Source organism: Notolepis coatsorum, assembly GCF_963971535.1.
Source record: "Notolepis coatsorum genome assembly, chromosome: 12".
NCBI classification, from domain to species: Eukaryota; Metazoa; Chordata; class Actinopteri; order Aulopiformes; family Paralepididae; genus Notolepis; species Notolepis coatsorum.
The window spans coordinates 86,549,474-86,574,133 of record NC_140176.1 but is presented as its reverse complement, the minus strand read 5'-3'; the positions used below and the strand labels follow the sequence as shown (position 1 = coordinate 86,574,133).

At 44.0% G+C, this 24,660-nt stretch overlaps 1 protein-coding gene across 1 annotated transcript in view; it reads left to right on the top strand.

Annotated features, from left to right (window-relative positions):
- The window catches only part of chodl (chondrolectin), a gene marked incomplete at both ends in the record, with an annotated part of 96,522 nt that overhangs the window by 16,318 nt on the left and 55,544 nt on the right, over window positions 1-24,660 (top strand). Inside the window, 5 exons of the mRNA XM_084325928.1 lie at window positions 16,072-16,247; window positions 16,993-17,171; window positions 19,232-19,389; window positions 19,768-19,818; window positions 20,866-20,946. Coding sequence (XP_084182054.1) covers window positions 16,072-16,247; window positions 16,993-17,171; window positions 19,232-19,389; window positions 19,768-19,818; window positions 20,866-20,946 — 645 coding nt within the window. The remainder of the gene's footprint in view (window positions 1-16,071; window positions 16,248-16,992; window positions 17,172-19,231; window positions 19,390-19,767; window positions 19,819-20,865; window positions 20,947-24,660) is intronic.

The window sequence follows — 24,660 nt, the reverse complement described above, 5'->3', positions numbered from 1 at the left end:
ACTCCTCGGATGAAAGCACCACGCGTGGTCTGCCCAGCCTGGTTAAGACTCTAGATAACGCGAGGAAACGATGGGGGTGCTACTCACTTTAGAACTCTAACCGAACGATGCACCATACATAATAGACTATTATTACTTAATAGAAATACGTCCCACTCGACGGTACAGTGCCAAACTATGACAATTCAGCTATGAATTTACACGAGGTCTCAATGCCTATTCTGGGGCCAAATAGGCCATACTGCACCACACGTGGGTCGTGGGTGAGGCTTCACGTCTGTTACTAGGTTGGAGGGTAAAGGACTAATGGACTAAAAGAAAGTTCTACTTTACTTGCGCCATATTTATATGCACGGTGAACAAATAGTACCATTCGTATTTCGGTAGCCGTATTCCTACGCGGAACCGGGGCTAGTTGGGACATGTTCGTCGGCACTATTGAACTTGACTCAAGGGGCTTGTCTGCTGGCGCCAGGTTCTTGTCCAATGAGAGAATGAACTATTATGGGCTGTAGTAGACTAAAGGGATATTCAGTGTATATGTACAAAGAATATACAAGGGATATCAAACGATATACAAATACTATTAAATATATATCCATAAATAAATATATATATTCGGTTTAATCTGATCCTTCACAACAGCTGCCCCCTAATTAGTCCCACCTAATTAGCTAAGCAGAGACAGATTAACCGCACTGTCTACCACTCAAGGTCCGCTGTAAGGGTCAGTCAACTCACAAAGTCGTGGGGTCATGGTCGTCATCGATAGTGTCTGGGAGTCTTGGCAGCTCTATTAGCCTCGCCACGGGTCGTGTGTAAGTCCGCCCTTGGACGAGCACTTCAGCTGCTCGGACCTTGCCACCGGCACCGGTGATCACTTTGCTTACGCGGCCAGCCGGCCACATAGCTCTGGGTAGTGACTGGTCGATAATCATGACGACTGTTCCTTCTGTCAAATTGTCTCTCTCTTTTACCCACTTCTGGCGGGTCTGTAGAGACGGTAGGTAGTGGAGTAGGAAGCTGTTCCAAAACTTGTCAGCCAATACTTGACTGTACCTCCACATTCTTCGGCCGTTCGCTTCTTCAGGCCTGTACATTGTCTGGGGTAGCGCGGGGTCCAGCCGCACCATCAAGAGTGTGTTGGGGGTGACTGGGTCGACATCTGCTACATCACTTGAGACGTAACCGAGGGGCTTGGAGTTCAATACTCCCTCGATCTCCGTGAGGACTGTCATTAGGACTTCTTCCGCCACAGTCTGGGCCCCAAGCACGGCGTACAGGGCTGTCTTTATAGAACGTACTTCTCGTTCCCAGGTTCCACCGAAGTGGGGTGCGTTCGGGGGATTAAACTGGAAGTCAATCTGGGATGGAGCGAGGTGGGTCTTAAGTTCTGGGCCCATAGCTTGGAAGCTCTCTCTCAGCTCTCTTTCTCCGCCTTTGAAGTTTGTCCCGTGATCAGACAACAATGTAGACGGTTTTCCTTTCCGGAATGAGTCTGTGCTCATGGTTGGAAGGAGTTCGATATGTATCGCTCTGGTGGTCATGCATTTGAATACAATACCCCACCGCTTCTCGGTTCCTCTTCCTTTCTTTATATACAACAGGCCAAAACAGTCCATGCCTGTGGAGTGAAAGGGCTTGTCGCCGAGTCGGAGGCGACAGGGAGGTAGGTCAGCCATCCGGGGTATGCTGGGCTGCGCGCGCCACTTTCGGCAGTCTAGACAGGTTCGCTGGAAGCGTCGCACTGCTTCTCTCCCTTGAAGTATCCAATAGCGACGTCTGATCTCCGCGAAGACTCTCTCTGCTCCTGCGTGGTGCACATCCTCGTCGTATTTCTTTATGATCAGCTCTGTGACCTTGTGTCGGCTGTTCAAGACTATCGGGTACTTAACGTCATCCGGTAGGTCGGGGGCTCTCCGCAGACGACCACCCACTCTGATGAGATTATGGGCGTCACTCTCGGGTGCCAGGTGGAGCAGTCTGCTGTCTGATGGGACGGGCTTTCCTCCCTGTAGACAGTCTAGCTCATCGGGGAACGAGTCTCTCTGGGCTCGTTGTAGTAGAAGAAGTTCTGCTTCTTCGTAGTCAGCTGCTGAAATGTCAGTGGTGGGCTGAATCTCTGGGTGGTGCCACAGGAATGTCTTTAGCTGCGCACTCTGTAGGGTGAGGCAATCATCTATGTTGGGGTCTGTGGAGGCGACTGTGCTCAATCCACAGAACATAGGTTTCTTGTTTTCAGCCTCCTCTTTACTCGCCTCCCGTGGGGTGGACGTAGGCCACTCTTCTTCCGGGAGCTTGAGGAACTCTGGTCCGTCACTGTAGATGTTGTGACGGGTGAGGTCATCTAGGGACATTCCCCGGGTGATGACGTCAGCTGGGTTGTGTTTGGTGTCCACATACCGCCAGCTTGCTGCTTCTGTTAACTCTTGAATCTCTGTGACTCTGACTCCCACGAAGACCTTGTATCTGCATGAATCAGACTTGATCCATGTGAGTACTGTCGTAGAGTCTGACCACAAGATTGTTCTTTGCACCGGGATGGTGAGTTCACGTTGGATTAACGTGGCTAGATGCGCTCCTGCTAGGGCTGCGCAGAGCTCTAGACGCGGGATAGATTGTTGCTTTCGTGGGGCTATTCTTGAGCGAGCCAGGATGAAAGCGGTGTGTATCTCTCCTCCCTTCTCTTGGGCACGCAAGTAGGCCACAGATCCATAGGCTACTTCGGAGGCGTCGCTGAAGACGTGTAGATCCATCTTGCATATCTCTGGCCTCACTGTGGGTGGGAAGTAGCTGCGGCGTATGTTGACGCCTGGGAGTGAGCGGAGTTCCGTCTCCCACTCTCTCCATGTGGAGGCAAGGTGTGCGGGTATTGGGTCGTCCCAGCCCTGGTCCTTGTCCCATAGTGCTCGTACAATCATCTTTGCCCTGGTGGTGTAAGGTAGAATACATCCCAACGGGTCATATTGTCTGGCGAGTGTTCTGTACACACTCCGTCTGGTGGTCGGTATCGCCGTCGACCTTCCCTGCTCCGTGGTCAGGGGTTTGTGTCTATAGTGGAGCGAGTCTGTTTTGAAGCGCCAGACTAGTCCTAGTGTCATTTCTTGGGCTTCTCCTGGGATGGTCGCCATCCAGGTCTCGCTACTGGCTGCCTTGTCCGCGGGGGAGAGGCTGCGCAATACTTGCGGGTCGCTGCTGGCCCACTGCCTGAGATCAAAGCCGCCTTTGATCAGGGAGGCGCGTAGCTTGAGTAGGAGAGCCTCGGCTTCTTCTTGGGTCGAAACGCTTTGTAAACAGTTGTCCACGTAGAAACTGTTCTTCACACTGTGTCGGACCTCTTCATCTGCTGCTGGGTCCTCTGCGACGTGTTTCTGCAGTGCAAATGTAGCACAGCACGGGCTGCATGTGGTTCCGAAGGGGAGGACTTCCCATTGGTAGATGGCTGGGTGCTCATCTCCGATCCTCTCTCTCCATAGGAACCGCAGTAGGGGCTTATCCTCCTCCACTAGTCTCACCTGCAGGAACATCCCTTTGATATCCCCGCTGATAGCCACCTTGTCCTGGCGGAAGCGTAGTAGCACGCCTAGTAGAGAGGGGCCGAGTGTGGGGCCGCGCAAGAGCTCTTTATTCAGATTCTGGGATCCGATCTGGTAGCTGCAGTTAAACACAATGCGATCCTTGCCGTTGTGGTGGACCTTGTGGTGCGGCACGTACCATGATTCGGTCGTCTGATCGGCCTCTTTAATGTCAATCTTCATTACGTGTCTCGCTGTGATTAGCTTCTCAATCTCAGCGCGGTACACACTCTCTTGAGCGGGGTCTTTGGCTAGGCGCCGCTCTGTGTTCAATAGATACCGCTCCGTAGCTTCTTTCGTGGCGTGAAAGGTGGGCATTCCCTCTCGCCTCAGGAGTGGAGTTGCGTATCTCATCACTCCGCCGACTGTGACTCTCTTTGTCCCTTGCTCGAGGAGGTTTATGGCGTAAATGTCTTCTTTAGAACGAATGTCTTTCTTTTCGTTCTTAAAGGGCATTGTCTCTAGTGTCCATAGCCTCTCGACATGCTGCAGGAGAGTGGTGTCTTCTTCTGTCACTCTGGAGTGGAGGCAGCTAGTGGCTGCTGTTTGGTTGAGAGATTTAGCGAGGGGGCCTTGTAGTGTCCATCCTAGGCGGGTCTCGACTGCTGCAGGACAGCCTCTGGGTCCTGTATGGACCCGGTCTATCGGGACTATGAGGTCTGCATGGTCGGAGCCTATCAGCAGGGTCGGGGTGGCGCCGTCTATGAGCGGGATAGGTAGTTGACGCAGGTGCACATATTTATCCATCAGTTTGGCGATGGGGTAGGTGTACTGTGATAGTCCTATTTCTTGGCTGGTGAAAGCATTTGTAATCCTATACCGTCTCTCTGGCTGCCCGCTTGCTGCGATAGTGAAGGAGACATTCTCGCCTTTTATCGTCTTTAAATCTCTTCTTATTGTCCGAATCGTCATCTGGTTCTCGCTCCCCCGCAGTCCCAGCTGGGCCGCAGCGGATGCGAGGAGAAGGGTCTTCTCTGACCCGTCATCAAGGACGGCGTAAGTGTCCATGACTTTATCTTGGTGGCTCAATGTTACACGGACTACCTTTAAGAGCACCTGGGCGCCGCTGCTGCTGGCGGGGTCAATGTACATGACACTTGCCTTTGTGCTGCTCGATGGTGCAGGTGCAGGCTTTCTTCTGTTACTGTCGTGTAGGACATCTAGGTGGGCTCCGTCACACCGACTGCATCTCTTCTTTAGGCGGCACTCGGCTGCCATGTGACTGCGCGCACATCGGTAACAGCGCCTGTTGGACTTTATCCATTGACTCACTTCTTCTGCATTCATCTTCTTGAACAGGTCACATTGTGACAGCCAGTGTTCCTTCTCGCAGTACGGGCACACCATCTTCCACTTCTCTTTTCTCGAGGGGGTACTGTGGTTCTTACTGCTCGGTACTGATTCTGATTGGTGCATGACAGTCACTGATCTTCTTCCATCGTTTACTCTCCTAGGTCCCTCTCTGGAGCTTGGTGTGCTCCGCACGAATGTATCCAAGCGTAGGCTGCTGACTTCTCTCGTCAGGAAGTCGGCTAAATCGAGGAGGGATGGTTCGGGGCCGTTAGGATCACGGTGGTCTCTTTGCCGCCTAAAGCGCTCTTGTCTGGCGGGCGGCAGCTTCTCTAAAATCCTCTCGACGTTAGAGTTGGCGTATAGCTCGTGCATACCCTTTTCTCGTTGCGCTCCCAGCATCCCTACCAGGGACTGCACTTTTATAGACAGGTCGTCCAGTGAGCGATTGTCTGTTGCTGGGGGTAGGCGGTCAATATGCCTTATCTCTTGGATTACGTAATCCCATATACGTCCATATCTCTGGTCCAGCGCTGCTAGAGCCGCGGTGTATGGGGTCGTAGAGGTGGCATAGGCTAGCGCTATATTGTGCGCTCGGGGTACTTTCAGGTGCTTCAGTAATATTGCATACTTGTGGCGTTCGTCAACGACATCCACCATCATTGTCTCTAAGCACATCCGGAGCTCCGTGTACTGTGCTCGATTCTCATGGGTGAAGTCTGGAAACGTCGGTGTGCCAATGTATGACGCCGTGGATGGCTGGCACATCGGTGAGCGTTGGGAGAGAGGCCTCCTAGGCGAGTCTCCTCTTGCGCCTCTCTGTGGGCTGGTACCGGCAGGGTACCATGGCCCGCTGGTCCAGGTGCTGTTCCTCGGGGCTGGTCGTGCGTCATGCTCACCCGTGAATAGAGTCGGGGGTCTGTAGCGCAGCGCCGCGGGGGTATAGCCTGGGCTGTACTGGACCTCCTGGTCCGGTGGAGTACTGTGCTGTCGTTGGGCTTGGTTCTCCTCCTCTCCCTCTTCTTCTTCTGTCAGGTCCTCTAGATCCTGTAGTCATTTAGCCTCTCCGCAGTGTATGCTGCTCCTTCCTTGTAGCTGGGTCTCGCTTGGACCGGTCGGGGAAGGGGGTCTGCGGGGGGTATAGGCTCTCTCTGGTGGTCAAGTTCAGGGTCGCTTGGTCGGTTAGGGGATGCTGCCCTTGACTGTTGTCTCGACGAGGCCCTTGAACCCCTGGCGGAGGGAGAGGGTGTTGCCTTGGTGATCAGCTGCTCCATTAGCTGCGCTTGTAGTCTGTCGCGCTCGCCCTGTAGTCTGTCGCGCTCGGCTTCGCGCTGGATGAGAGCGATGTCGCGCTCTGCTTCTCTTTGGGCACCGTCAGCGGCGCGCTGGGTGTCGGACCGGTCTCTTGCCATATTCTCTTCCGTCTGAAGGCGTCTCATCTCCAGGCGTATGTGCTCTTCTTCGCTCCGTTGCTGTGTTTGGAGTCGATCGCGTTCACCCTGAAGTCGATCGCGTTCACCCTGGAGTCGATCGCGTTCGGTAGAGGCTGTCAGGCTGACGAGGAACGCCTGTGACAGCATCCTCTCCGCCTCGCTGGGGGAAGACGCTTGTAGAGGTGAGCCGCTCCTGGCTGTACTCGTTGGGGAGTCCTGGAGCTCTATCTCCTCGGCGCTCTCCTCATCTTGTTCCGTGCAGGGTTCCACCTCTGGAGGGTTGTCTTCCTCCCGGAGCTGGTCGGGGACTACTTCTTCGGTATTGGCGGGGGGTAAAGGCATGTCTGTTCCCTCCTGGTCCCCACCGTGAGCTTGGTCAGTTACATTAGAACCCACTAGGGCCTCTGTGGTCGGGGTAACCTGGTCGTTAAGGTCAGACATAATTTTACTTTCTACTTTTACCGCGTTTACCATCTGTAGAAGGTTAGGTAGTTGACTGACAGCGTAATCCTCTAAGTACTGAGGTGTCTGTCGTCTGCGCCGCGGGCGTTCTACGTTAGGAGGACCGTTTCGTGGAGTGTTCATCATAGGCCATTTCAATATTAATAACACTATATTAATATTACACTAGTTACCCTCCGGCTCGAAGGACCAATTGTAACTGAGGGGTACAATTCCCTGACTGTATTGATAAGTATGGTATCATTAAACCACTACCGCTTGATGTACTTTAACTTCTGGCCATACAGTACACGATATCTAAGTATGATGAACACTTTCCCACATATGAAATCAGGTCCACACAAATATAACAGTCGAAGGTTTAATATAGCAAAGGGTATATACAACATTCACTTAATTACATTTATGATTTGAATGCACTTGTAAGGCAAATGAGTATTCGTAGGCAAATCAACACTGAATGTCCAATCTCTGGTTACGCAAGAAGCAAGTATACAACCTGGTTCTTTAGGGAACTATAGCGATGGTACTTAAGGATTATAGCGGGATACTAAAGGGGTCCTGCTGGTTGTAAGTCAGTAGGGGGGGGGGTTTGGAGAGCCGTCAGCTGCATCCCATCTGGCCAACGATTCCTGGGGAGAATTCAGGTACAGAACACAGTGCCCGTAGGATCTTGATCCACAGATGAATACACTTGGGCCCTCTTGTAGACGGTAGCTGTAGGCTGTAGGTCCACAACGAAGAGAAGCGAGGCGGCCTCGGTCTGGGTTGAGCGCCGTCTCACCTGGGCTCCTCTCGGGGGTAATTCCAACACTCACCGGCGTTGGCTGTTATCCGCTCCACAAATCAAAGCACCCAAAGCAAATAGATATTCCATGCCGTATAGGCTCAGCAGTCGTCCGGGTAGGTAATCCAATGTGCAGGTCCACTCGTCCTCGCCCAGAACTCCTCGGATGAAAGCACCACGCGTGGTCTGCCCAGCCTGGTTAAGACTCTAGATAACGCGAGGAAACGATGGGGGTGCTACTCACTTTAGAACTCTAACCGAACGATGCACCATACATAATAGACTATTATTACTTAATAGAAATACGTCCCACTCGACGGTACAGTGCCAAACTATGACAATTCAGCTATGAATTTACACGAGGTCTCAATGCCTATTCTGGGGCCAAATAGGCCATACTGCACCACAAGTGGGTCGTGGGTGAGGCTTCACGTCTGTTACTAGGTTGGAGGGTAAAGGACTAATGGACTAAAAGAAAGTTCTACTTTACTTGCGCCATATTTATATGCACGGTGAACAAATAGTACCATTCGTATTTCGGTAGCCGTATTCCTACGCAGAACCGGGGCTAGTTGGGACATGTTCGTCGGCACTATTGAACTTGACTCAAGGGGCTTGTCTGCTGGCGCCAGGTTCTTGTCCAATGAGAGAATGAACTATTATGGGCTGTAGTAGACTAAAGGGATATTCAGTGTATATGTACAAAGAATATACAAGGGATATCAAACGATATACAAATACTATTAAATATATATCCATAAATAAATATATATATTCGGTTTAATCTGATCCTTCACAACAGTCATCATACAGCAAAGTACAATACAACGAATTGTAAAGGCTTTATTCATCCTACATCCGTGCAATTAATCGCTGTCGGACTTGGACAGCACGTCTGTTGTCCGGGCAAGATGAGCAGTGGAATGTTTCTTCACTGGCTCTTACAATGTATTCAATAAGCAATGTAAAAAAAAATACAAATAAAACCAACAATATATAATAACAACAGAGAACATGGCAAATATATAGCCTATGAAAGGAATGGGGTGTGCAGAGAGCAGAATGTAGATGTGTCCATTCTATTCCACTACAGGTACATCCGCACGATTGGGTTTAGTTCTTATTTATTTATTCACTGTAATTTGCAGTGTTGGTGTAGTGCTTGTTGAGGCATGACTGTAAATGCAAAACAGAATTTCTAATGATACAAATATTGTCGTATTTATTATTACTATAATTATTTAAATCTGAGGATGTCAACGTGAATCGACGTGAACTCAATCACCAACGATTTCTCCCAAATTAAGCCATTAACACATTGAGCACCACAAGCTTCCCCCATCCTTCATGGTCTAGCGCCAGCTTTTCATGACCATTTTCGCGATATTTCACGATATTTGTGGAGCTATTGTATATTCTATATTATAGCTATGGAGACAATAGTATGGCTCATTTGGCAGACACTATTTCTAGTCCAACATGTAAAAAAGAGTTTGTTTCTACACACTGTAGTTTGTAGTTTATTACACGCTAAACGTCGCCCATTTCCAAGATAATCCAGTCTTTTTCCATAGATCGTGAGATAAAACGCGTTATATGCAATAAGCCCAAACTGTTCTGGTATTTTTGTATTTTGATTGTATACTCCCAAATCAAAGGTATATACCATGTACACATGTGCCTTCACAAAATTATCAAGGGGGGGGGGGAAGCTTACCCCGAAAATGCGATTGTTACAAAATGCTTGGTTTATGGTTCAGGTTCGGTAAAATAGACATAGGGGGTCCTTACCTTAGCCAGAAGGTAATCCAAAAAGAATAATTCCAATGATCCCATCGGCGATCGCGATTACTAGTTTATATGTAATTACACGTGTTTACGGGACACTATAGATTTTGAGGCGAGCAGATCTGTTAGTGATTGCTTTGGAAGAGCTCCTCCCCCTCAGAGCAAGTCTCGATAGTCCAGTTAATTCATTGCCTCTCCTGATCCATTTCTTTCTGAGTTCAAAAGGTAGGAGATACTGCCACCTGGTGAGATTCGATCGGCATTGCAATTCCAACGTAGGCAAACGAGCCAGAGACAGCTAGAGTGATCCAGATGATCGTTTAGAACAGGGATCAAAGGAAAAATATCAAAGGATATAAAAACGTATTATTACGTGTTTGGCGCTCAAGCGTTGGCGGTGAAACACGTAATATTACGTGTTTGGCCCCCAATGAGTTAAGAACACAGGCACACACCAGTCTGTCTGACTTACGACTGCCTTTCCACGCTCGTAAATCGTGCTCTTAGCTACGAGCGAATCCCAGAGAAGGAACCATTCGAGAATCCCAAAATCGGCCTGAAAAGATCTTAAGTAGAGCTAGAACAAAATTAGTTCTTAACTTTTGTTTTAAGTCCATTGATGAATGAGACCAAATGTCTAATCTAATGTTGGGGCTGTGACCCATCCTCTTAGTATTATTCTAGTTTTGAATGTTGGGACAGTGACCCATCCTCTTAGTATTATTCTAGTTTTTAATGTTGGGACAGTGACCCATCTTCTTAGTATTATTCTACTTTAGAACATTGTGGCTGTGACATGTCCTCTTATTATTATTCTAGTTTAGAATGTTGGGGCTGTGACCCATCATCTTATTATTATTATTATTATTATTATTATTATTATTATTATTATTATTATTATTATTATTATTATTAATTATTATTATTATATTATTATTATTATTATTATTATTATTATTATTATTATTATTATTATTATTATTATTATTATTATTATTATTATTATTATTATTATTATTATTATTATTATTATTATTATTATTATTATTATTATTATAGTTTAAAACATTGGGGCTGTGACCCATCCTTATTATTGTTCTAGTTTAAAACATTAGGGCTGTGACCCATCCTCTTATTATTATTCTAGTTTAAAACATTGGGGTTGTGAGTCTTGTGACCCATCCTCTTATTATTATTCTAGTTTAAAACATTAGGGCTGCCTGTGACCCATCCTATTCTTATTGCTCTAGTTTAGAACGTTGTGACCCATCCTCTTCCACTTAGTCTGTACCGTGTCAAAGTTTTCCTTCGTTTTATATCATTCACAGTGATCAGGTATTCTGCCTCCATGTACTCTCTGTTTGGGGTCAAATATAATTCAAATTGTCTTCGTGATTTGGGTGATTTGTGTCTGTCCTGAAGCCCTGGGCCCTCATTCATCAACGTGGACGTAGAATATGTTCTATTTCCACACGTAAGCACGGAATGTAGAACTAGTGTACGCACAGGGAAGTCGGGATTCATCACACGGTGCGTACGCAGGCTCTACGCTCCTCCGTAGAACTTTGTTCTACCGTCAATGCTCGTGCATGATTATCCATATATGGTCATGAAAGTGAGGAAACACCCCCCATGGGATGTGAAATAATGGACTGACCCGAGCGGTACTCTGAGAAACTCCACGGAGAATTCACTGCTGTCGAACCAAGAAGACACTATCGTGTATTATGGGATAAATAAAAGGCGGATTTGTAAACGGTGATGTCAGATATCAACGGCTCCCTAAGACCATTGCTGCAATTCTGCCTGGACAGCTCAAAATACTAATAAAGACCGTTCGTTGACCACTGTTTGGCGTTGGTTGTGTGTCATTATAACCGTGCTGTAATATGAATGCCTTTATTAGTTGTGTTCGATTGGCTATATGATTTTTAGAGGCATCTATTTTGTTGTCGGCTAATAAAGACCGCGCTGGAATATGACTGCCTTTTCCCGTGTTGTTTGATTAATACCCAGGGATTAAAGTTCTCCTCAATTTGATTCCAAATTGCGATGGATCTCCCGTCAATTTTCTACCTGCTGCATATGATTTCTAGAGGCATACTACAATCCATTTTGATGTCAGTATTGGGTAGCCTACATAAACAATAATACGAGAGCTATACAAGAACAATGAATCTTACTGCCATGTATGATGTAGCAGATACGCCATGTGTAGCCTGCCTATATGTGATCAATACAAACATGAACTTGAATTCCATCATGTCTGTGTGCGGGTCACTGCGGGAACTCACAAGGCTGTTGTCACAATGTAAATAAGAACGTGCACTGAAAAGTTACAGTATGTAGTTGGTTGATCATTTGTATGACAGTCAGTAAACCCTTGCAAAAAGTATCCGTTTTATTTAATGAATTGAAAACATTCAGCATCGCCTTCCTCCCGGCATCCAGCAATAACATGTATCAGGCAAATGCGCATCGCAACATTGACTGAGTGGAATCCCTTTCTATTCACATAACTGCATTTGTGATGGAGCTTTGACAGCTACAGTAACAGTCTATTGGTCGATCCATCTCCAATATCACGATGGACCGTGCCGCGGTGGCAAAGACCCGAGGGTGGAGAGGATCTTGAATGAATTCCATCATCATATATATATGTTGTGTGTCTGTCCACTATGTTTGTTACTTTGTTATTCCCCGCCCCCCCCCCCCCTATCTATGTAAAGCGACATTGGGTCTCTTGAAAGGCGCTATATAAAATGAAGCTATTATTATTATTGTTATTATTATTATTATTATCATCACATCTGTGCGGGAGCTCACAAATAGACTGTTAGTCTCAGTGAAGTTTCAACGGAGGTCATCTATTCTAACCAACAAATTGAAGTAGAAAGCATTTCGTGACCAATCTTATTTGGAAACATGACACACAAAATAATTTGCTTTTTATTTGAAACAATATCTAATCGCGTTTGGAGGTTGGTGTTTTGCGTCTGCCCCCCCGTGCCAAACAAGCAGGCCAACCTCTTGTTCGCGTGTGAGCCCGTTATAATTACACTACTGTCGCTATTTTACAATGAACTATAATGAATTACGGGTCATACAGAAGTTGAACACTAATGCACGGAAGCTTATTTCCGCCTTGAAACTAATGCAGGACTGAGGAGTGCTTATGCGTAGTAACGATATTCTACCACTGGGCGCCAGGTACGCCTGGTCTGACCTGTGCGTAGATGTAAGCACGGAGTCAAGTTCAAATCGAAATTGATGAATCCCACTCTTTGCTTAGAAATGATCGTACGCACAGGGTAAGCACAGATCTGTGCGTAGAACTCGTTGATGAATGAGGGCCCTGGTGTTTGTGGGCAGAGCTTCAGGACCAGCTGACAGAGGGGAGTCTGATCTTTGTTCAACTCCTGGCACTGAATGGCTTTGTACTGGTAGGAGTGGGGGTTACTAGATTGGAGATATTTATAAACTTGATGCACTTTTAAATTTTAATTATTAAAAGTATTGGCCAAGTTCTGCCCTGCATCCATTATTATTATTATTATTATTATTATTATTATTATTATTATTATTATTATTATTATTATTATTATTATTATTATTATTATTATTATTATTATTATTATTATTATTATTATTATTATTATTATTATTATTATTATTATTATTATTATTATGTGATCGATTGTGTCCCGTCGGCAGGATGTTACGTATGTTCATAGATGCAGTTTGCCACAAGTGCCAAAGGTGAGGACATTTGGCTAGAAAATGCCGCAGCCCCAGACAGAACCGGGGAAATGGACTGGGTGCAACCCACATGCTGGAGTATGAAGAGGAGGATTATACACACAATCTGTATCATCTGGATGATGGAGAGAAAGTGGAGCCATACAGAGAGCAAGTGTCGGTGAATGGACATGACATTGACTTTGAAGTAGACACTGGTGCAGGTATGACTTTTCTTAATGAGGAAACCTACACTAAGATGGGAGGGGGGCCACTCCATCAAACAAAAATAAAACTGCACACATACACCAGAGACCGAGTAGGAGTGTCAGGCAAGATGCATGCACAAGTCACCTACAAAGGGCAGACCAAGAAATCGGCATTTCTGGTGGTAAAAGGGGAGTGGCCTAATCTGATGGGGAGAAATTGGCTCAAAGCTATGCGGCTAGACTACAGATAGGTCAGCAGCAGGAGTTAAATGCTCTGCTAGCACAACATGAGGATGTTTTTAAAGGCGGGCTGGGCACTTTAGTAGGGGCTACAGCAAAGATATATGTGGATTGTGGACCCAGAAGCCAAGCCACGGTATTTTAAAGCCAGGCCATTACCCTAAGTGGAGACAGAGTTGGTCAGATTGGAGAGGGCAGGCATAATTGAGCCTGTGCATTTGTCATTTGAGTGGGCAGCTCCCATAGTGCCCATACTAAAACCAGACTAGACAACCAGAATATGCGGGGACTATAAAGTGACAGTGAATCCAGTGTCCAAGTTGAACAACTATACAACCCTATTCGAAAAACAGAGGACTTGCTGGCGGAATTAGGGGGGGGACAGAAATTCACAAAATTGGACATGTCACAGGCTTATCAACAGCTCCCACCGAACGAAGAATCCAATAAATTCACAACAATAAACACCCACAGGGTCTGTATCAGTACACCAGGCTACCCTATGGTGTGTCATCAGCACCAGGCATATTCCAGCGCACCATGGATAACCTACTACAAGGCCTTTTCCAGGTGGTGATGACGATGCCAGCCATCTACACAACTTAGGGGTAGTGCTGAAGAGACTCTCAGCTGCAGGACTGCGTCTGAGGAGAGACAAATGTGTGTTCATGGTACCAGAGGTTGTTCACCTGGGTTACCGAATTAACCACAAAGGGATTCAACCAGTGGCTGACAAGGTACAGTACAGGCCATTGTAAATGACTGACCAGACACAGTTAAAGTCTTTCCTGGGCATGCTAAACTATTATCACAGGTTCCTTCCAAATGTTTCTACCATATTGGAGCCACTATTGATTGATTGATTGATTGATTGATTGATTGATTGATTGATTACAAATTTTATTAACAGATTGCAGAATGGGTACAATACAGTACGGCTCAATACACACAATTGTTAAGGGGATGCAGACCAGAGAAAGACTTTCGTCTTGTTTACATCAGGGTCCCCCATTTTCAATTCATAGACATTTATGACATACACAACATACAGATATATATCATGACATTTACGACATACAGTACTGTTACATTTATGACATACAAGATATACAAATATACAGTACTGTTTACCAGAGATCCTAACAGAAACTATATACATTCTAGGGGGAGGAAACTGTACATTAGGAGGGGGTTGGGTGAGCTTTTTAGAAAAGAGACCCCATGGAGATGGGAAAGATTTCAGACCCAGGCATTTGAGGATGCAAAAAAGTGCCTCCAGTCTGAAAAAATATTAGTGCACTTTGATGAGACAACGCCGCTCTACTTGTCTTGTGATGCATCACCTTATGGCGTCGGAGCAGTTTTATCACACCGGTTTCCAGACGGCTCCGACAGGCCAATCGGATACTTGTCACGGTCACTGTCATCAGCAGAACGGGGATATTCACAGCTAGAGAAAGAGGCGCTGTCTAACATTTTTGGTCTTAAAAAATTCCACCAGTATCTGTTTGGAAAACACTGCACTATTGCGACTGATCACAAACCTCTCTACTAGGCCTTTTGGGAGAGAGTAAGGGCATCCCACAACTCGTGGCAGCCAGAATGCAAAGATGGGCATTCATTTTAGCCACGTATGAGTACACCTTGGCTTGGAGTATAAGGAGGGCTCAAAAAACAGGAATGCAAACGCACTGAGCAGACTCCCACTGCCCATAAAGCCACGTCATCATCTCAACATGGCTGCTTGGTTCGATAGCACCACCACGCCATCATGGCTGTGAGGATGAAGAAGACGATTGCAAAAGCACTTGTTCTGATGACCAGTAACCTATAACGACGGCTATCAACGATATACTCGACCCTCTCACTAAAACAGTCCTCTCTCATACCAATGAACTGAAGAGGGCTAGTGATTGACTGGATGAGCTAGAAGCTAGAACAATACAGCTGGAAACTGCTAATGAGCCCAAAGCTACTAAAAGTCTAGCCCTGGAGAAGAAAGTAACATTTCTCTCAGACCACGTAGACGAGCTCGAGAACAGAGGTGATGCCATGTTTCTGAGAACATGCGCTTCTTTTGCGTTTCAGGTTCAGGCTGGCGTTTCTTTGGAGGTGGAGGAACACCAAAGTAATTGCTTAAAGGAACACGCCAACTTTTTGGGAAATTTGCTTATTTGCCATCTACTGTACCCTGGAGTTAGACAAGCACCATTTTCTCCTCTGTGCATTCATTAGGCTTAGGGAACAGCCTAGCTTAGCGTCATTCACTGGAAGTAGGTGTGCCAGTGTAGCCTAGTTCCCAACAGTCAGGAAATACATTCCAAATACAACTCCTAACATCCTTCCTAATCCCAGACGTTGGCCTTTGTTCTCTGCTCCCTCTCCGGTCTTTCCACAAGTGGGAACAGCTCGCACTGTTCGTATTTTATTGTCCGCTTGAAATTTGATTGACAAATGGATGGAAACTTAGCTTCTGTCTCTCTCTATGTCTCTCTATATGTCTCTCTTTATGTCTCTCTATATGTCTCTCTTTATGTCTCTCTCTCCAGGTCAGACAGTGTGTATAGGTGGACCAGAGCAGCCATGCTATAAGATCGCCTATTTCCATGAGGTGTCTAGCCGCGTTGCATTCTGGGAAGCCCGCCAGGCATGTGAGGTGGACGGAGGCTCCCTGCTGAGCATTGATGGCCCTGCAGAACAGAACCACATAGAACATCTACTACAGGTTAGTATAGAACAGAACCACGTAGAACATCTACTACAGGTTAGTATAGAACAGAACCACATAGAACATCTACTACAGGTTAGTATAGAACAGAACCACATAGAACATTCTACTACAGGTTAGTATAGAACAGAACCACATAGAACATCTACTACAGGTTAGTATAGAACAGAACCACATAGAACATTCTACTACAGGTTAGTATAGAACAGAACCACGTAGAACATTCTACTACAGGTTAGTATAGAACAGAACCACATAGAACATCTACTACAGGTTAGTATAGAACAGAACCACATAGAACATTCTACTACAGGTTAGTATAGTAACTCAAACTCTCAAATACACACACACACCCTTCACACCCATTACAAACGAATGCCCTCAGGCTGCTGATACAGAGCTTCGACACTGAAAAAAGGGGCTCAGTTAGCTTCATGCCTACCTCCATCAGACTGCTGAACGCCTTGGTCTGGTGGAGGCCGGATGTAGTTTGTAATGTTAATGTAGTTGGTGTTTTATATATTGTGACTGTATGTTTGTCTTTTAACCACTGCACAAATTAAGTTCCGAAAGGAAAATAAAGTAGTTTGAAGTTGAAGTATAGAACTTATTGTTATTATGACTATTATTTATTAATAATAATAATAATAATAATAATAATAATAATAATAATAATAATAATAATAATAATAATAATAATAATAATAATAATAATAATAATAAATCAATACATTGCCTGTAGGAGTTGCGTACAGGGGCAGTGGGGACCAGCAGCAGCAGTAATGGAGGAGGGATAGCAGACGCTGATTTCTGGATCGGTCTGACGAGAGCCGACGCCGGAGAGAGTTCACCAGAACACAACAGAGTCACCACCTGTCCGGACCTCTACCACTGGACTGATGGCACCGTCGCCACCTTCAGGTGGGTGTAGACATGACGGACGGCAGGGGTGTAAAAAGTACCCAGAAATGGAAAGTGAAAGTACGGGTACCGTCTCAAAATAACAACTTACTCAAGTAAAAGTCAGAGTATCTGGCTAAAAACACACTTGAGTAAAAGTTAAAAAGTTTCTACTTTTTAATGTACTTGAGTACTAAAAAGTAAAAGTAAACACCTTTTGTTATTCCGGGGCAATGAAATGTTCCGTTTCGTCCTCTTCATCACTCGTACTATCGTTTGTGGCCATCTTCTGTAGCTTGTCACTAGAGATGTTCCGATACCATTTTTCCCTTTCCAATCCGATTCCGATACCTAAGCTTTGGGTATCGGCCGATACCGATATTTATCCGATACCAGTGCATAAATTTTATTTTTTTTTTAATTATATAAATTATATATATATTTTTTTTCAGATACTGTTATACTGTTTTTTAGTAATAACTAGAACGTATGGTATTTATTCAACAACAGGTGATTGTATAGATTTGTATTAGTATCATTAATCAATGAGTATGGGCTGCAGCACTGCAGATATACCCTACTCCAATGATCCACACGGACATTAAACGGTGTTGCACTCGCTACTCAGTGGCTCTGCAGATATACCCTATTCAGTCTGTAAGCTAGTGGCAGATAGAACGTTCATGTTGTGATTTTTGATGCAAAATAAATATTCAACATTCTCTTTTGAAACTCCGCCTCAGACTCTTATCCTTTGGCACTTGCTGTACTTTGCTTGCAGGTCTGCAGCCATTATTGCTGGATTATGTGAATAGCACCAACTTTAGACACGGTAACGTTATCAAGCTAAGCTAACTGACCTAGCTCGCCTTCCCGCATCGACATTAAGATAACGTTAGTAATAGTCAGCTAACGCTAGTCCGTAGCTACTTAACTTAAATACAATTCACCGTGGGTGCATTATTGTTGATAGACGGTCACGGACAGTGTTAGGTCCTGGAGAAAGGACAGGCGATCATCTGATTTGATGTAACGTTAAAAGCGGATGTTGTTCCAACTAGCTATCTTTCCAGCTAATGCTATCATAACACCAGCCAAACACATCCCGATTCCCGTCCGAGCTCCCCGTCACACCGCACTGTCGGGGACAATGGAATTTAAGAAAGTGTATCTGCTGTTAAAATGACACAGCATCACACTTTAAAACATGTTCATTTTATAATCCTCACTCTCCGCAGGACTCGGCAGGAGATAAATTACATCATGGGATCGGAGGCTAGAATTTACGTGTACTCGCCGATACCGATACTAGCATTTTAGGCAGTATCGGCGGCATTTCCGATACTAGTATCGGTATCGGAACAACTCTACTTGTCACTCTGACTTCTGATAGCAGGTGTTTAATCAAAGATCCCCGCTTTCTATAGTCTTGCACAAGGACCAATCAGCATGGGTAGGTTAATTTTCCATTGATGGGGATTTGGCTGTTTAAATAAAGTGCAACCGCAGGATTAATAAGTTAACGTTACTTTGGCCAGAGAAACAAATATACTAATTAAAATAGTTGGACCTGCACGATTTGTACTTTGTAGGTCTGCATTTTAAATGTAAGGAGTAAAAAGTATGTTTTTCTTCTCTGAAATGTAATTGAGTAAAAGTACAAGTATACCAATCTAATAATACTTGAGTAAAGTACAAATCCCCCAAAACAGTACGTATTGTAACAAAGTACAATTACTCAAGTACTTTACACCCCTGACGGACAGACACGGACAGACATTGACAGTCAGACAGACAGACAGACAGACAGACAGACAGACAGACAGACAGACAGACAGACAGACAGACAGACAGACAGACAGACAGACAGACATGGTAATGATGGTTGTGTGTGTGTGTGTGTGTGTGTGTGTGTGTGTGTGTGTGTGTGTGTGTGTGTGTGTGTGTGTGTGTGTGTGTGTGTGTGTGTGTGTGTGTGTGTGTGTGTGTGTGTGTGTGTGTGTGTGTGTGTGTGTGTGTGTGTGTGTGTGTGTGTGTGTGTGTGTGTGTGTGTGTGTGTGTGTGTGTGTGTGTGTGTGTAGGAACTGGTATTTTGATGAGCCTTCGTGTGGGGGGGAGGCCTGTGTAGTGATGTACCATCAGCCCACTGCATATCCTGGTTTGGGCGGGGCCTATCTCTACCAATGGAATGACGACCGCTGCAACATGAAACACAACTTCATCTGCAAATACGAGCCAGGTATGCATCCATTAATTCTAATTCAAATACGAGCCAGGTATTCATTAATTAATTCTAATACAAATACGAGCCAGGTATTCATTAATTAATTCTAATACAAATAACAATACTCTCCATTTTACAATAATAAATAAATACATGTGTCTTTATGATAAGTACATGTGTTTTTTCAGAGTCTTTATGATAAATACATGTATTTTTCTCCAGTCTTTATGATAAATACATGGATTTTTTTCAGTCTTTATGATAAATACATGTATTATTTTTCAGAGTCTTTATGATAAATAAATGTATTGTTTTTTCAGAGAGTCTTTATGATAAATAAATGTATTTTTTCCCCCGATAGTCTTTATGATAAATAAATGTGTTCTTCTCCAGAGAGTCACCTGGTGAAAGAACAGGGGGATAGGCCCGGCGGGCGTGTCACAGGTGAGCAGGAATGACCATATTTGGGTCACAACGCGAAAGGCGTCAAGTCAGAGCTGTTAACACTTTCAGTGCCCAGCAGGGGGCGCACGATTTAGTGCTTGAATGCCCAGCATCCACTTCAATGTTAGCGTTAATATCGCCTAATCTATGTTTTAAATTATGGCTATGTGTCTAATCTGCCCGTCGCTTATCAATGACTCATTTTCCAGTCAACATTGTCGAAGCGGATTGTTTTTTTATCGGTTCATTTCCGTTTTATAGCATCTTGAAAAGCCCTCGTTTTCAAGGAAAATAAAAATATTCCATAATAAACGGAATATTCTAGAATACACAAAAAACGTTCTCATTTTTCGACCTATTTATGAATAGTTTTCAAATAAATGCTAGATTATCGATAGTATATGTGTACGTATGCACGCTATATAGGCGATCTGATATCTGCTCTGATATATTTCCTGATCGCTCGCACAGCCAAACAGCCATACTAAACATAGGGGAAAATCTTATATCTCCGTGAAAACAGGTCTGATTATCCTAAGACTGGTCAAATAGATTCCTTACCTGAGATCAGATGGTATCCAAAAAGATTATTCCAATTCCTGATCGCCAATTCCAAAAATCAATCCTTTTATTGATCCATCGCTACATACTGTAAAGACATATTACACACTGTTCTGAGGCTCCACAATGACTGGGATCATCTCCGGTTACATGCGTGAGAAGTAAAATGTGGATTCCGGAGGTTTTTTTCTCATCCATTTTCATTGAGTCCATTCCAAAAGGGTACATTACCATCTGGGAGACGATAGGGGGCGCTTTTTTCACATCTGAGCTCCTGATGAGGCTGGTTTCCCAACGGTAGACTCGGTTGATGAAATATGAATTCAGATCGCTAATAAATTAAAAGAATCACGCGAATTGTTGTGCTGGGCATTCAGGGGGCGGGCTGTTAACACGTGTTATGTCGTGGCTGGCATTCAAAGTGTTAAAGGTGCACTACTTAAGTGTTGTCAGTGAGACAGTTTTGTGTTGTTGTTGTGGTTCCAGAGGTTCCAGCAGAAACAGACAAAGTGAAGCGGCCTGGAGTCAGTGAGGACAACACACATGTTGTTATGGCTGGAGCCTCAGGTAACAGTGAGGACAACACATGTTATTATGGCTGGAGCCTCAGGTAACAGTGAGGACAACACATGTTATTATGAGGACAGCATGTTATTATGAAGACAACATGTTATTATGAAGACAACACACATGTTATTATGAAGACAACACACATGTTATTATGGCTGGAGCCTCAGGTAACAGTGAGGACAACACATGTTATTATGAGGACAACACACATGTTATTATGAAGACAACACATGTTATTATGTAGACAACACACATGTTATTATGAAGACAACATGTTATTATGAGGACAACATGTTATTATGAAGACAACACACATGTTAGTATGAGGACAGCACACATGTTATTATGAGGACAACACACAGGTTAATATGAGGACAACATGTTATTATGAGGACAACATGTTATTATGTTAACAACACACATGTTATTATGAGGACAACATGTTATTATGAGAACAACACAGATGTTATTATGAGGACAACACACATGTTATTATGAGGACAACACACATGTTATTATGAGGACAACACACATGTTATTATGAAGACAACACCACATGTTATTATGAAGACAACATGTTATTATGAGGACAACACACATGTTATTATGAGGACAACATTTTATTATGAAAACAACACACATGTTATTATGAGGATAACACACATGGTATTATGAGGACAACACACATGTTATTATGAGGATAACATGTTATTATGAGAACAACACACATGTTATTATGAGGACAACACACATGTTATTATGAGGACAACGTGTTATTATGAGGACAACACACATGTTATTATGAGGACAACATGTTATTATGAGAACAACACACATGTTGTTGAGAGGACAACACACATGTTATTATGAGGACAACACACATGTTATTATGAGAACAACACACCTGTTATTATGAGGACAAAACACATGTTATTATGAGGACAACACAGATGTTATTATGAGGACAACACACATGTTATTATGAGGACAACACACATGTCATTATGAAGACACCACACATGTTATTATGAGGACAACACACATGTTATTATGAGTACAACACACATGTTATTATGAGGACAACACATATGTTATTATGAGGACAACACACATGTTATTATGAGGACAACATGTTATTATGAGAACAACACAGATGTTATTATGAGGACAACACACATGTTATTATTAGGACAACACACATGCTATTATGAAGACAACACACATGTTATTATGAAGACAACACACATGTTAATATGAGGACACTACATGTTATTATGAGGACAACACACATGGTATTATGAGGACAACACATGTTATTATGAGGACAACATGTTATTATGAGGACAACACAGATGTTATTATGATGACAACACACATGTTATTATGAGGACAACACACATGTTATTATGAGGACAACACATGTTATTATGAGGACAACACAAATGTTATAATGAGGAAAACATGTTATTATGAGGACAACACAGATGTTATTATGATGACAACACACATGTTATTATGAGGATAACACACATGTTTTTATGAGGACAACACACATGTTATTATGAGGACAACACACATGTTATTATTAGGACAACACACATGTTATTATGAGGACAACACAGATGTTCTTATGAAGACAACACAGATGTTATTATGAAGACAACACACATGTTATTATGAGAACAACACACATGCTATTATAAAGACAACACACATGTTATTATGAGGACAACACACATGTTATTATGAAGACAACACACATGTTATTATGAGGACAACACACATGTTATTATGAAGACAACACACATGTTATTATGAGGACAACATGTTATTATGAGGACAACACATGTTATTATGAAGACAACACACATGTTATTATGAAGACAACACACATGTTATTATGAGGACAACACACATGTTATTATGAGGACAACATGTTAATATGAGGACAACACACATGTTATTATGAAGACAACACACATGTTAATATGAGGACAACACACATGTTATTATGAAGACAACACACATGTTCATATGAGGACAACACACATGTTATTATGAAGACAACACACCTGTTAATATGAGGACAACACACATGTTATTATGAGGACAACACAGATGTTATTATGAAGACACCACACATGTTATTATGAAGACAACACACATGTAACACTTTAATCGCCGGGAACGCCGTAACTCGTCTTTGCTCGCAATGCTCATTCTGCCGAAGACGCCGTAACTCGTCTTTGATATCAATATTTCAAAAATCTGTGATCGAAATCATATTTCTCCTCCGGGGTCCTGAGATATACTGCTGATCTCCACTCAACTCTCTAACGGTTCAAGAGCGCCATCTGGTGGCCGATCGGCAGATCGGCCAACAGGAAGTGACGCGCCAAACAGGAAGTGCTCATCCATATTTCGTCCGGGCACTCGCGATCGTTAGCCGGACTCTATCTCGACACACTGGATAATCAATCGCTCGCTCTAACTCAATAAACAACGTTATTTGGACGTATATAGTATTATACAACCTGGAAATGGTTCATCTAGATCAACATCCCATAATCGAAAACTGTCTACTCCAAGCTGATCGTCCAACGGCGTGAGGAAGATACGGTAAGATCCAGCGTTATTTTCTAACGTGTTCCATATAAACTGCTCTGATGATCATATGACCCACACTAGGTGAATGATATAACGTTGTCCACGGAATTATAACCGACCCCCTGCTCATCCGGTCATCATCAGATCATACGTAGTAACTTCTAGAAGTACCTCCAGTTGAAATTTTTCATCTGGCACCGATCGCTACCAAACTGTATTTGATCATCAATATAATGCATTTGGGGCTATAAATCAAGTTCTGGAGAAAGCTGCAGAAAACGATAAAAACATACTTATACTTTAGACCATATTTTAGTATGAATATGTGAATGAAAAAGTATAACGTTGCTACACCCTGAACAATGGATATAGGACATTGAATGGGCCATAATAATGTTAATTTAGCAATAGAATTTAAAAAGTTATAGCCCTGCAAAGAAGGGGAACTTCTCCATAGACAAATAGAGCTGGCTAGGGATGGTAAATTATGAATTTAACCATGGCGATCAAAGTGTTAATATGAGGACAACACACATGTTAATATGAGGACAACACACATGTTATTATGAGGACAACACAGATGTTATTATGAAGACAACACACATGTTATTATGAAGACAACACACATGTTATTATGAAGACAACACACATGTTATTATGAGGACAACACAGATGTTATTATGAGGACAACACACATGTTATTATGAGGACAACACAGATGTTAATATGAGGACAACACACAGGGGGCGGCTACGTGGCGTAGTGGGCAAGGCGCTCGCCACGAAATGCTGGAGACGCTGGGCTCGTCAGTTCGAGCCCAGCGCTCCACATTTGCTTTCAGTTTAGCTGGTCGTCCGTACTAATACACATTGGCCGTATTAGGGGGTGGGAAACTGATGGGTGGGGATCGGGTGTTGTGGACAGCGACTCCTACAGGTCGGTTGGTGCGCCTGCGCAGTAGAATCAGGAAGTGTCGGGGGCAGCGTGAGCCTCCCATGCGTTACTCCTCGCCACTGAGAGATCGAGCTGCACAGGTGAAAAGATGCGACTGCTGTTACCTTAAGTACCGGAGGGGACTTGTGCTATGTATGACTTAGTCCACAT